This window comes from Olea europaea, unplaced genomic scaffold, assembly GCF_002742605.1.
Source record: "Olea europaea var. sylvestris unplaced genomic scaffold, O_europaea_v1 scaffold126, whole genome shotgun sequence".
NCBI classification, from domain to species: domain Eukaryota; kingdom Viridiplantae; phylum Streptophyta; class Magnoliopsida; order Lamiales; family Oleaceae; genus Olea; species Olea europaea.
Window position 1 is genome coordinate 612,831 of NW_019230046.1, and position 12,903 is coordinate 625,733.

At 37.1% G+C, this 12,903-nt stretch overlaps 1 protein-coding gene across 1 annotated transcript; it reads left to right on the forward strand.

Moving 5' to 3' along the window:
* The first annotated feature begins 1,919 nt into the window (after nucleotides 1–1,919).
* LOC111374553 lies at nucleotides 1,920–10,256 on the forward strand. Its single transcript, XM_022997233.1, has 11 exons — nucleotides 1,920–2,009; nucleotides 7,209–7,277; nucleotides 7,359–7,499; nucleotides 7,564–7,667; nucleotides 7,778–7,958; nucleotides 8,054–8,371; nucleotides 8,535–8,896; nucleotides 8,958–9,125; nucleotides 9,325–9,765; nucleotides 9,830–9,948; nucleotides 10,072–10,256. Exons 1-11 carry the CDS (start codon nucleotides 1,920–1,922, stop codon nucleotides 10,254–10,256), a joined length of 2,178 nt encoding a protein of 725 aa, XP_022853001.1.
* The last annotated feature ends 2,647 nt before the right edge of the window (nucleotides 10,257–12,903 follow it).

Here is a 12,903-nt window from a genome sequence, read left to right on the forward strand (position 1 = left end):
ATCTTAATTAAAACCATGGATGAGATTTCCTCAACTACAAATTGCTTCTCTTTGCACTTGTATGGATTCTTCTAGGCGATTGAACATCACGATGCTCTAGGTCATATTCTTGCTGCTTTGGAGTGGGATATTGTTGTTGGGGCCTATTTCTAGGCTTTGAAGGTCCAATCCGATAAAAAATGTTGACGGGCATCTACTGGTCAGGTTCTTGTGCATATTCTGGGGGGAAGTTTCCAACCTCCTGTGCTAGGTTATCTCCAGATCTAGTTGGGGTATATCTTGAGGATACATCCATGCCTACTTCCCTCTCAATTGGGCTCGACTCCCTTGTTTGCTCTTGCTAATAGCCTCGTGTCATCCTTCTGATAAAATGTTTCGTATTGAGGAACTTGATATCTTGCTTGCCCATGCATCTGTACAAGTAATTGTTGCATATTAGCGTTCTGTTGGGCTATGTTTCTTTGTTTTCTGCCTTTTCCTCCACCTCCCTCGCTAGACGAGCGGTAGTGTCGCCTCGTCGATGCTGGTGGTGCGGTCAACGGGTGGTGACATTTGTTTCGAAAGACTTCCTCTTTAGAAGCCTCATGTTGATAGCCTCTGCTTTGGGAGCCATAATGGCTGGAACTCATGGTATATCGCTGATTTTTGCGTTAACAAATTCCAATTTTTTTCTTGATGTCTTTTTCATTTTGTTCTTTTCATTGAAGAAATTAAACCTTTCTTCAGGGCTCGGTTGTTGCACGATTTCTCTTGAGATGGCTTTCATCGCTAGGAGCAGTTTCTCACAGACGGCGTCAATCTGTTGGCCTAAAAAAATGCACCTCTGATATGTCAACAGATCCCAAGGCCTCTCATGTCATTGTAAGCTTTGTTCCTACATACTAGGACAATTGCTAGTCACACATGGCCTTCTCTGATGGGGATGGAGCCGGCCGTGCGCACTCTGATGGTCAAGTTAGCTTTGGGAGAACAAATGTGTGTGGGAGAGCTTTGAACGTGAGCCTCCAAAGTAAAAGGGGCCAGTTTTGGGAATAATGTAGAGAGTAAAGTTATAATATGGAAGTTTAAACTTGCATTACCTTGAAATGACACCAAATGTGAGCTTTTATAGTGTAAGAGAATGAGTAAGGACCGTCGGATGAAGACACGTGACCTCATTTACGTGATTGGAACTTCCCATAGTGGGCATTAATCAGAACTTCCCATAGTGGGCAATAATCAGTCATGGGACAAATGGTAATATCACTTTGTTATCCATAAATCCTAGCTTGTGGCAGTAGACTTGACTAAACAAGTTGGCTATGGCGGTTGCAGGGAGTTGTCATATCAATCATGTCAACAAATTCAAATACAAGATTTCCTGCCAGGTTCTTTCCTCGGCTTCGCCTCTGCTCGCGTATGAGGGTTCAGCCACGTCCCACGTGGGATCGGCTTGTGGACTGCAGGGGTTATAACAGATGTCATTAGGGTCCTTTTATTATGGTTACGTTGCTTTCAAATCGGATGATTGCAAATGTTTCTTCAAGACCAGGCATTGTGAAAGTCGGCGCTATTTTCATTCTCGACATGACAATCGAAAGAGTTGTCATTGCTAAGATTGCTATAGAGGAGGCTGTTAAAGATGTGAATTCTCATTCGAGTGTCCTTGGAACTAAATTTATGTTGAAAATCCATAATTCCTATTGCAGTGGATTTCTTGGAATAATTGGAGGTGATAGTCATCTAGAATTATCTAATTTGGATGTTGTGAAAATTTAGTGAGAGAAGAAAATTGAAGATGAGAAATAATATAATCAATATTTCAGTGTCAATAAGGGAAAACATAGATTAAACAGAAGATGGTAACATATTTGAGTTCTTCGATAGAGATATTTATTTAATTGACAAAACATAGATTAAACAGAAGATGGTAACATATAATGAATATTTTGGAATCAAGAAGAGAAAGACATTCACTTTGTGATTGCAGATACCAAACTCGTATCAAATCTTTGAAAAATCCACGAATGGTACATTAATATCAATAATCCAAATTTGGCCTCTTTAATTTCTGTCATATTAATAGATAAAACGAACAGATGATTTATGCATTGAAATGCTATATATAAATGTTGACTGTTTTGTTACACCCATGGAAGCAAGAACCCGATTTCGTTTGCTGATACTTTCCTCACATTTCTTCTTGCGCAAATAACTCTGCAAGCGCTCTCACATTCGCTATGCATGAAATCTGAAATTGCGTGCATTCCCAATAGCACTCTACCATGCAGTGTGCACTTATATTTTTCTCTCCCCCTTCTACCATGGCCATCAGAGCCAATGCACAAATTAAAAAGGCGACAATCAGAATCTTATTAATTGCGGCCATTCTGGCAAAGACGACGAAGAAAATATATTTTGAATTGATTTGATTCAAATGCATTGATGTAAAAGGCTCAATCTTCTCAATTATTTATAGAAGATGAACGAATGTGTCATTCAGTATTTGTATTTGTTAAGAAAGAATGCGTCTGTTCATAATGACTCGCCATTAAATTTATGTCTTTTTTGAGAGACGAAAGAAAGAAAGAAAGATATTTTTAAGTTTCACATAATTTCTTAATTTGTCTTGTGTCAACAAGAATTTCCCTCTAATTTCGGCATCGAGATATATTTGAAAAGGGTGAAAATCTATACGTTGAATTTTATTATTATTATTATTATTTTTAACCATTTGCGTCAAGACTCAAAAGAGACTCTAGGGGGACCAGACGATGCCATGGTGCGAATGTAGAAATTCATCGTTGAATATGTTTTTGAGACATTTAGAGAAGCCAGGTTATAATTATTGATAATAATGCAGAATTTCATCCGGAATGGTAAATGCATTAACAAATTGGATGCATATCTTTCCTTAATGATGTCAAGAGACTCATTGTGAAATACCATGGACTTAAAATTTGGTCTCAATGATTTTTCTTATTGAAAGAAAAAATTCTAAGTGAAAAAAAAAATGGAATTTGATTGATGACTTTGTTCGTAGGCAAATCTGCACTCTCGTTGGCTTTCGATGCGTGTAAAATTGATATTCAAGTATAGTTGGATGACAAAATTGAAATTTAATGAAAGATGAAGGATGAGATTGAAGTTAAAATATAGTTGGATGACCGAATTTGTATGTCCTAAAAGTTGAAGGATGAAGTTGAAAAATAGTTGGATGACCAAATTAAAAATTTAATAAAAGTTTAAGGATGAAATTGAATTTTAATTATAGTTGGATGGCCAAATTCCAAATATTTAAAGTACTAAATTGAAGTTAAATTTTAGTTGGTTGATCAAATTAGAATTTCCTAAAAATTGAAAAATGAAATTGAATTTAAAGTATGTGGATGACCAAATTCAAATTTCGAAATAGTTGTAGGATGAAATTGATATTCAAATTTCGAAATAGCCGTAGAATGAAATTAATATTTAAATTTCGAAATAGCATTTAAGGATTAAGGATGACCAAATTTAAGGATAAAATAATTGAAGGATGAAATTGATGTTTAAAATTAGTTGGATGACCAAGTTTGTATTTTGTAAATGTTGGAGGGTGAAATTGAAGTTAAAAAATAGCTGGATGACAAAATTCGAGTTTAGTAAAAGTTTAAGCTTGAAATTGAATTTAAATTATATTTGGATGACCAAATTCGATTTTCCAAATATTTGAAGGATAAAATTGAAGTTAAAAGTATAGTTGGACTATCAAATTGAATTTCAACTATAATTGGATGACCGAATTTGATTTGCATATAGTTAATGAATTCAATTATAGTTGGATGACAAAATTCAAATTTAATACACACACGAGCGCGCGTTGGATGTATAATTTTAATGAAAGTTGAAGGATGAAAATAATTTTAATGTATAGTTGGAAGACCAAATTAAATTTTCAGAAATTTAAACCATGATGTATAATTGAAAACTGATTTCATCCTTCGATTTTTCAAGAGTTCAATTTGGTTATCCAACTATTTTTAAAAATGATTTCGTCCTTCTATTTTTCAAATGTTCAATTTGGTAATCCAATTATTAGTTAACAGTAATTCCATCCTTTAACATTTTCACAAGTTCGATTTTTGTCATCTAGCTATAATTGAAAAGCAATTTCATCCTTTAACTTTTTCAAAATCTGAATTTGTTCATCCAAATAGTTCAAAAGCAATTTCATCCTTCAATTTATGAAAAGTTTGAATATGGTCGCAGCAATTTATCCTTCATTATTAACGTTAATTTGGTCATCCAACTATAGTCTAAAGTGCTATTTCATCCCTCAACTATTTAATAACTTCAATATGACCAACTATTATTTAAAATTAATTTCGTCCATAAACATTTGATGCAATTTCATCCTTCAATTTTATTTTTCAAATTTTAATTTGGTCATCCAACTATATTTATTAACTTCAATTTGATCATTCAACTATTATTTAAAAGTAATTTGATACTTCAACATTTTCAAAAGTTCAATTTGGCAATCTAACTATTGTTTAAACTCAATTTCATCCTTCGACTATTTGGAAATTCAAATTTGGTCATCCAACTTAAATTTAAATTCAATTTCTTCCTTCCACTGTTTGGAAATTGGAATTTCGTCATCCAATTATAACTTAAATTCAATATCATCCTTCAACTTTTATTAAATTCCAATTTGGTCGTCCAAACTATTGTTTAACTTCAATTTCATCCTTCAACTTTTATTAAATTAAAATATGGTCATCCATTTATTGTTTAACTTCCATTTCATCCTTCGGCTATTAGGAAATTCGAATTTAACCTTCCAACTATTCTTACACATAAATTTGATCCTTCATCTATTTGAATATTCCAATTTGGTCATCCAACAATAATTTAAGTGATTTCATCGATCAACGTTTATCATCCAAAAGTAGTTTAACTTAATTTCATCGATCAACTATTTGGAAATTTGATTTTGGTCATCCTTATTTTTACACATCAATTTCATCCTTCGAACTTGGAAATTTGAATTTGGTCATCCAACTAAAATTTAAATTCAATCTCATCCTTCATCTATTTGAAAATTCTGATTTGGTCATCCAACTCAACCAGAAGACGCCGTTAACTTGAGGAAAAATGGTAAAGTTATAGATTTTTTGCTCAATGATTCCATTCAATCGAAGGCTGAACTCCAAGAGTAATAATATGGTTTTTTTTGAAGAGCCTTGATAACGTATTTCATTTATATGGCACCATAACAATATGATTGATAACGTATTTTATAATACTTTTTCAATAAATAAATGTAGAGAATATGGCACTCATTTTGGGAATGTCCTAATGTTACGTTCAATGATGTATATTTGGCTTGATTTTGAAGACGACCTTATTATAAAACTCAAAGTTATAGATGCAGGTTGGCCTATGGGATTTGCCATTCTTGCAAGACACTTGACCTTGAATGGCAAGATATATTTTGACATCTCTAATTCAAATATAGTATCCACACTCCTAGCCCTCTTAGCTCTCCTGCCATATGCACATGAACGCACACGAAGAATGGAAAAGGAGATGCATTTAGGAGGTAGTTGACAATTAGGTAGATGCCATTAATTTCTTCTCCTGGTCAAACTTTACCAACCCCTAAATTCACACATATTGTACCCCATTTTTGTGCTTTCATTTTTGTGATTGCCCTACGGTCATAGTAGACAGTTTAAAAATCGTAAAGTTGATTGTTAATTTGTTTTCTTGTTTGTCGCTATAGACCAACAATCAATTCAAAGTTGAGGAGTCATGTGCAATATTGTGTAAAAAGTGTTGGTAGGTCAGGGTTTAACTTTAGATTGATTTAAAAATTTAAAATAATATTAAAGTAAGAAAATATTTTTCAGCTAGGCCTAAGCTTGGCATCCCCGCTTTCCCACGCTTTACGATTTTTGAAACACTGATTGAGCTTAATCAAAAAATCAATTTTTGGAAGATCAACAAAGCAATTAATGAAAATGGAAGTAACACAGTCTTATTCGTTTGATACATTTGTGATTAATTTGTAATTATCTTTATACTCTTATTCAATGGTTGCTATCTCCTCGGGTTGAATGACCAATTCACAATCTAAATTCACGGACAATTAAAAGTCTTTTTTTTTTAATCAATGTTTTCAAGAAAATTATATTCCTACCTTTTAAATTCGTCTCATTATATGGCATCTCCCACAAACATTTTACATTCAAAGTAAAATCAAAGTAGATAATTAATAATAACACACATAGCACCAATATTCCAAGGTACTTTGTGTTTGGGACCAAGGTATAATTGTCCATTAGGATGATCACAAACTTTATGTGAAATGTATGAATTATGCGTAGAACGAATGGGTACAAATATTAGTTGAGTACCCTCTGCACCTACTCCTTCCATTGATATTGAAGAAGATGACGCTGAAATTTTAACTTCATTCGAAGGCATTAACACGTATAGATATGATACAAATACAATAGGTTTATCTAGTAATAGTTTGTCTTCTGCATGTAATCAAACATCGGACTCAAGTTCAAATACATTGATTGTTGAATGAATCGATTACTTTAATCATAATATGCCTACCAACAAAACAATTGAAAAAAGTTCAGAAGAAGTTATTGAATTTTGACGAAGATACGAACGAAGATGGCCAGTAACTTTTGCAATTGCAAAAGAGCTACTGATGTGGTGCAAAAGGAATTGGACTTCATGGCAAAGTGGGACTGGCACAAGAAAAAATAATTTGGAGGAAATTTGGAATTATCCATTTTTGACGAATTTGAAATTTAATACGGTTGGAAACGGGCTGAAAAAAATTCTTTCGTTTAGACCTTCGTTTAGGCCTTTTTTTTTCTTTTTTGGTAATTCTTATTTTGAGTATATCTCAATCAAATAAATTCGGATTTACATTCCGTTTGTTGGAGAGCAATCCCGAAGATTAGGACTACTAATTTTCGTCATTATCTTGATTTTTTTCCATTTTTGGAAAAAAAAATTCTTTTTTATGATTATTTAATTATGGAAAAAAATCTTTTTTATTATTATTATTTAATTTTCGAAATTTCTAAGTTTTTGCTATAAATACGTTGTAAGCCTCTTGAGGTTGCCGATTGATTTGAATGAAATAAAACTTTTCGTGAGTTTTCTTCTTTGTGAGACTTGCTCATCTTCCCTATAACTTCCGCTACGTCAATTGGTATCAGAGCCAGGTTCGGTCCTTCACCATGCTGCCAAGGAGACATCCAGCAGCCCATGAAGCCCCAGTAAATGAGGTGAATAGACGTGATGAAATCGCACAGTTGCGTCAACAAGTGGAGTTGTTGACCCAATAAATCGCTGCATTCGCGCCACAGCAACATGTGCCTGTGGCCCAACCACTTGAGGATTCCAAGGATGAAAATTCTTTTGCACCTCTTAATCATCCAATAGATCTGCCAGTCCGACGGAGAGGAGGTGGCCCGGAGGAGAGCAGGCGTTGGGAATCAGGATTCAAGGTTGATATTCCTGAGTTCCATGATGGATTAAGTCTATAAGAATTCCTGGATTGGGTGACTGCAGTGGAGGAGGTTCTGTAATTTAAGGAGGTTCCTACTGGAAAACGTGTGCCTCTCGTTGCGACGAGATTTCGTGGACGAGCAGTGGCGTGTTGACAGCAGACAAAGGTGACAAGATCTCGATTATGGAAGGTTAAGATTGCATCTTGGGATAAACTAAAGAAGCACATGAAGAAGCAGTTTCTGCCCTATAACTATGTTCGGACCATGTATCAAAGATTGCAGAATTTGTGTCAAGGCATGAAAGCAATTGATGACTATACGATGGAATTTTACATGTTAATTACTAGGAATGAAGTGATGGAAATGGAGGAACAATTGGTGTCGCGATATGTAGGTGGTCTTCGTCCCCAAATACAGGACACACTGAACATGTTTGATCCCGTGATAGTTTCTAAGGCACATCAAAGGGCGATACAGATAGAGAAATAATAGTCCAAACGGAATACAGGGACTTTCACTACAGGGGGTTCTTCCAGTAACCCACGCAGCAGGCAACATGTCCTGGTAATCCTAGCCAGGCTGATTCTTCTAAGGCAAATCCTGTGCAGCCGTCAGCACGTCTTGGGGGCGATATCCGTTGCTTCGCTTGCGGAGGTGTGGGTCATAGGCAATCTGAGTGTCCAAAAAATTTGCTTAGAGGGCTCTTTGTTGATGATGGGTATGGAGATTATGAGGAGGTGCCCGTATTGGATAATGGAGATGATGAGGATTATGAGGAGGCGCCCGTATTTGATAATGGAGATGATGAGGAAGCAGCAGAAGAGGAGGAGTTAGTTGTTGGTGACGTGGGGGCAAGCATTGGTGGTGAGGTGGAGTTTTTTTAACTCCCCTAGACAACAAGAGTGACTGGTTGGGTAATAACATCTTCCAGTCCACGTGTACTGTTGGGGGAGGAATCTGCAAGTTTGTTATGACTCTGGGAGTTGCGAGAATGTGGTTGTTGAGGAGGTCGTTAAGAAGCTGGGTCTGTAGACTGAGAAACATTCCAAACCGTATAAGTTGGCTTGGTTGAAGAGGGGTAGTGATGTTGAGGTATCCCAGCGTGCTGTAGTCAGTTTTTCCATTGGGCCTACCTACAAAGATCAAGTTTTGTGTGATGTGGTGGAGATGGATGCATGCCATTTGTTATTAGGGAGGCCTTGGCAGTTTGATCGACACTCGCTGCATGACGGGTACACCAACACATACAATTTTCTGTTTGGGAGAAAGAAAATTGTATTACTACCCGACAAGAGCCTAGTAAAAGCAGTTGGGGACAGTACCAACTTGTTAACCAGAGCAAAATTTGAGATGGAGATGGCAGAATCTGGTGTAGTGTATGTGTTAGTAGGCAGGTCAGTCGATACTGAATAGGAGGTTCCCCACAGAATTCGTCCACTGTTAGAGGAGTTTCAGGAGGTTTTTCCAGACGAGCTTCCAGAAGGATCGCCACCACTTTCGGGATATTCAGCATCAGATTGATTTAGTACCTGATGCTACTCTACCTAACCGGGCGCATTATAGGATGAGTTTTACTGAACATGAGGAGTTGCGCAAACAAGTGGAGGAGCTTTTGGCGAAGGGGCACATCAGATAAAGTCTCAGTCCTTGTCCTGTTCCTACTCTCCTTACGCCAAAAAAGAATGACACGTGGCGTATGTGCGTGGACAGTAGGGCGATTAATAAGATTACGGTCCGTTACCGTTTTCCTATTCCTCGCTTGGATGAGGCCTTGGCAATTTAACTGACACTCGCTGCATGATGGGTACACCAACACGTACAGTTTTCTGTTTGGGGAAAAGAAAATTGTATTACTACCCGACAAGAGCCCAGTAAAAGTAGTTGGGGACAGTACCAACTTGTTAACCAGAGCAAAATTTGAGATGGAGATGGCAGAATCTGTTGTGTATGTGTTAGTAGGTAGGTCAGTCGATACTAAACAGGAGGTTTCCCATAGAATTCGCCCACTGTTAGAGAAGTTTCAGGAGGTTTTCCCAGACGAGCTTCCAGAAGGATCGCCACCACTATGGGATATTCAACATCAGATTGATTTAGTACCTGATGCTACTCTACCTAATCGGGCGCATTATAGGATGAGTTTTACTGAATATGAGGAGTTGCGCAGACAAGTGGAGGAGCTTTTGGCGAAGGGGTACATCAGAGAAAGTCTTAGTCCTTGTGTTGTTCCTGCTCTCCTTAAGCCAAAAAAAGAATGGCACGTGGCGTATGTGTGTGGACAGTAGGGCGATTATTAAGATTACGGTCTGTTACCATTTTCCTATTCCTAGCTTGGATGATTTACTAGATCAGCTTGCTGGTGCTTGTGTGTTCAGTAAGCTTGATTTGAAGAGTGGGTACCATCAGATTCCTATTGGACCTGGGGATGAGTGGAAGGGTTGTATGAGTGGTTAGTCATGTCATTCGGTCTTTCCAATGCGCCTAGTACTTTTATGCGGGTTATGAATCAAGCTCTTCGTCCATTTATCAAAAAATTCATTGTAGTTTACTTTGATGATATTCTGATTTATAGTGCTAACAATGATGATCACGTCCAGCAACCTTCGAGAAGTTCTTTCAGTCCTTCGTAGGGATGAGTTTTACGATGCATTGAAGAAGTGTACTTTTTTAACTGACCGTGTTGTATTCCTGGGTTATGTGGTGTCGAAGGAGGGGTTGGCAGTTGATACATCCAAAGTAGAGGCAATTAGTAAGTAGCCACAGCCTAAAACCATTACAAAAGTGCGAAGTTTTCATGGCCTTGCTTCCTTTTATCGCAGGTTCATACCACACTTCAGTAGTATCATGGCGCCGATTATAGATTGTATGAAAAATGGTAAGTTTCAGTGGACTCTCGAGGTAGAGGCATCCCTTCAGTTGATTAAGCAGAAATTGACAACTGCCCTAATTTTTGTGTTGCCTGATTTTACTCAGCCATTTAAGCTACATTGTAATGCTTCTAAGGTCAGAATTGGTGGTGTGCTGAGCCAGAACAATTGTCCTATTGCGTATATCAGTGAGAAACTCTTTGGCCCTAAGTCTTGATATAGTACTTATGATGTGGAGTTTTATGCGATAGTTCAGGCGGTTCGACATTGGCGTCATTATTTGTTCCAGAAGGAGTTCATTCTGTATACTGACCATGCTGCCCTTAAACACCTTGGTACTCAAGATAAGGTGTCTGCTGGGCATGCTTCTTGGGTTGCCTATTTGCAGCATTTTACTTTTGTAATTAAGCACAAAGCAGGTACCCTTAACAAGGTGGTAGATGCATTGAGTAGGCGACAAACGCTTTTGATAGAATTGCGCGTTGAGGTCCCAGGTTTTGACTCTATTTGCAATTTATATGCTACTGATCCACACTTTTCATAGATTATTCAAAAGTTACAGGAGAGTGTGCAGTCGGACTTTGTGTGGGTCGACAGGTTTCTTTTTCGGGGAAATCAATTATGTGTTCCTGATGACAATTTGCGACTTAAGATAATTCAAGAGTTGCATAATGAGGGCCACGTGGGTCGTGATCAAACATTACAGCTTGTTATGGCTTCTTATTTTTGGCCTTCATTGCTCAAAGATGTTGGTAAGTTCGTAGAGCGTTGTCGAACATATCATCTTGCTAAAGGGAAAGCGACGCATGCTGGTTTGTATATGCCCTTGCCTATTCCGACCTAAGCTTGGACAAACATCAGTATTGCTTTCGTCTTGGGACTTCCCAGGACTCAACGTGGATATAATTCTATTTTTGTAATGGTTGATCGTTTTTCCAAGATGGTCCATTTCATTCCCTGCAAGAAGACTACGGATGTTGTCAATGTAGCACTTCTATATTTTCGTGAGGTCTATTGTCTACATGGTCTTCCTGTTTCTATTGTGTCTGATTGGGATACTCGTTTCCTTAGTCACTTTTGGCGCATCTTATGGTGTTTGGTCAATACACGGTTGGTCAATCAAAATTATGTCAAGCCGAATTTGCTCACAATCATGCAATTAACCGAAGTACACGCTTTAGTCCTTTCCAGGTGGTGTATGGTCTTGTTCCTCATACTCCTCTTGATTTGGTTCCAGCTTCTGCTGTTGTTAAAATGCATGGTAAAGAGGAGGACTTCATTCAACAGTTGCAGCAGGTTCATTCACAGACTTTTGATCATTTGCATGCGGCTGTTACTAAGTACAAACATGATGCGGATCTTAAACGTCACCATATTGAGTTTGAGATTGGTGACTTTGTTTGGGCAATGTTAACAAAGGACCGTATTCCTGCTCATGAATATACCAAGTTTGCTGCAAGAAAAATTGGTCCATTGGAGATAATTGAGAAGATTAATCCAAATGCATATCGTTTAAAGCTGCCTAGTTATATTCGTACATCCGACGTTTTTAATGTCAAGCATCTGGTGCCATTTCATGGTGATAATTCTGATGATGACGTTATTCCTCCGCCAGATTCGAGGGCGAATTTTTATCAATCGGGAGGGAATGATGTGGTGCAAAAGGAATTGGACTTCATGACAAAGTGGGACCGGTGCAAGAAAAAATAATTTGGAGGAAATTAGGAGTTGTCCGTTTTTGACGAATTTGTAGTCCAATTCGATTGAAAATGGGCTGAAAAAAAACTCTTTTGATTAGGCTCTCGTTTAGGCCTTTTTTCCTTTTTTGGTAATTTTTATTTTGAGTATATCTCAATCAAATAAATTCGGATTTACATTCCATTTGTTGGAGAGTAATCCCAAAGATTAGGACTATTAATTTTCATCATTATCTTGATTTTTTCCATTTTTGGAAAAAAAATCTTTTTTTTAATTATTTAATTTCCGAATTTTCTAGGTTTCTGCTATAAATAAGTTATAAGCCTCTTGAGGCTGCAGATTGATTTGAATGAAATAAAACTTTTCGTGAGTTTTCTTCTTTGTAAGATTTGTTCATCTTCCCTATAACTTCCGCTACGTCACCTATTGAAGCCTCCGGTTAGCACTATAGTTTTGGAGTCTGCTTTTAGTGTAGGTAAGAAGGTTTTATCTGAGGTCAAGAGCCGTCTGAAAGAAGATACTTTGGAAATATTAATGTGTGTAAGGATTGGCAAGATGCTCATTTTCGACTATAAGATGAATATATTATTTTACGTGTATAGATCATTGAACCGTCATTTTTTGGATTATTAGGATAACATGAATGACCACCTTAAATGGGCTGAACTTGCCAAGTACTAACAACAAGCTTAAGCATGATTAAGTAAATCCCTACCTCAGGCTTAGTCTGGACATAGATGTTCGACAAGATACTTTCCTCTAGTCCTTGAGACAATTCTCCGATCGAGTAAATCCATTGAATCACTTGGTTTATGGAGAGTGAATATTAGAAAGACACA

Bases quoted from the DNA above. Each gene is read 5' to 3' on its own strand.
- LOC111374553 (XM_022997233.1), top strand. From the start codon at position 1,920: ATGAATATTTTGGAATCAAGAAGAGAAAGACATTCACTTTGTGATTGC. The intron at 9,126-9,324 runs GCACATCAGATA...CAACACGTACAG, and splicing joins GAGGAGCTTTTGGCGAAGGG to TTTTCTGTTTGGGGAAAAGA. The intron at 9,949-10,071 runs GTTAGTCATGTC...TCTGATTTATAG, and splicing joins GTGGAAGGGTTGTATGAGTG to TGCTAACAATGATGATCACG.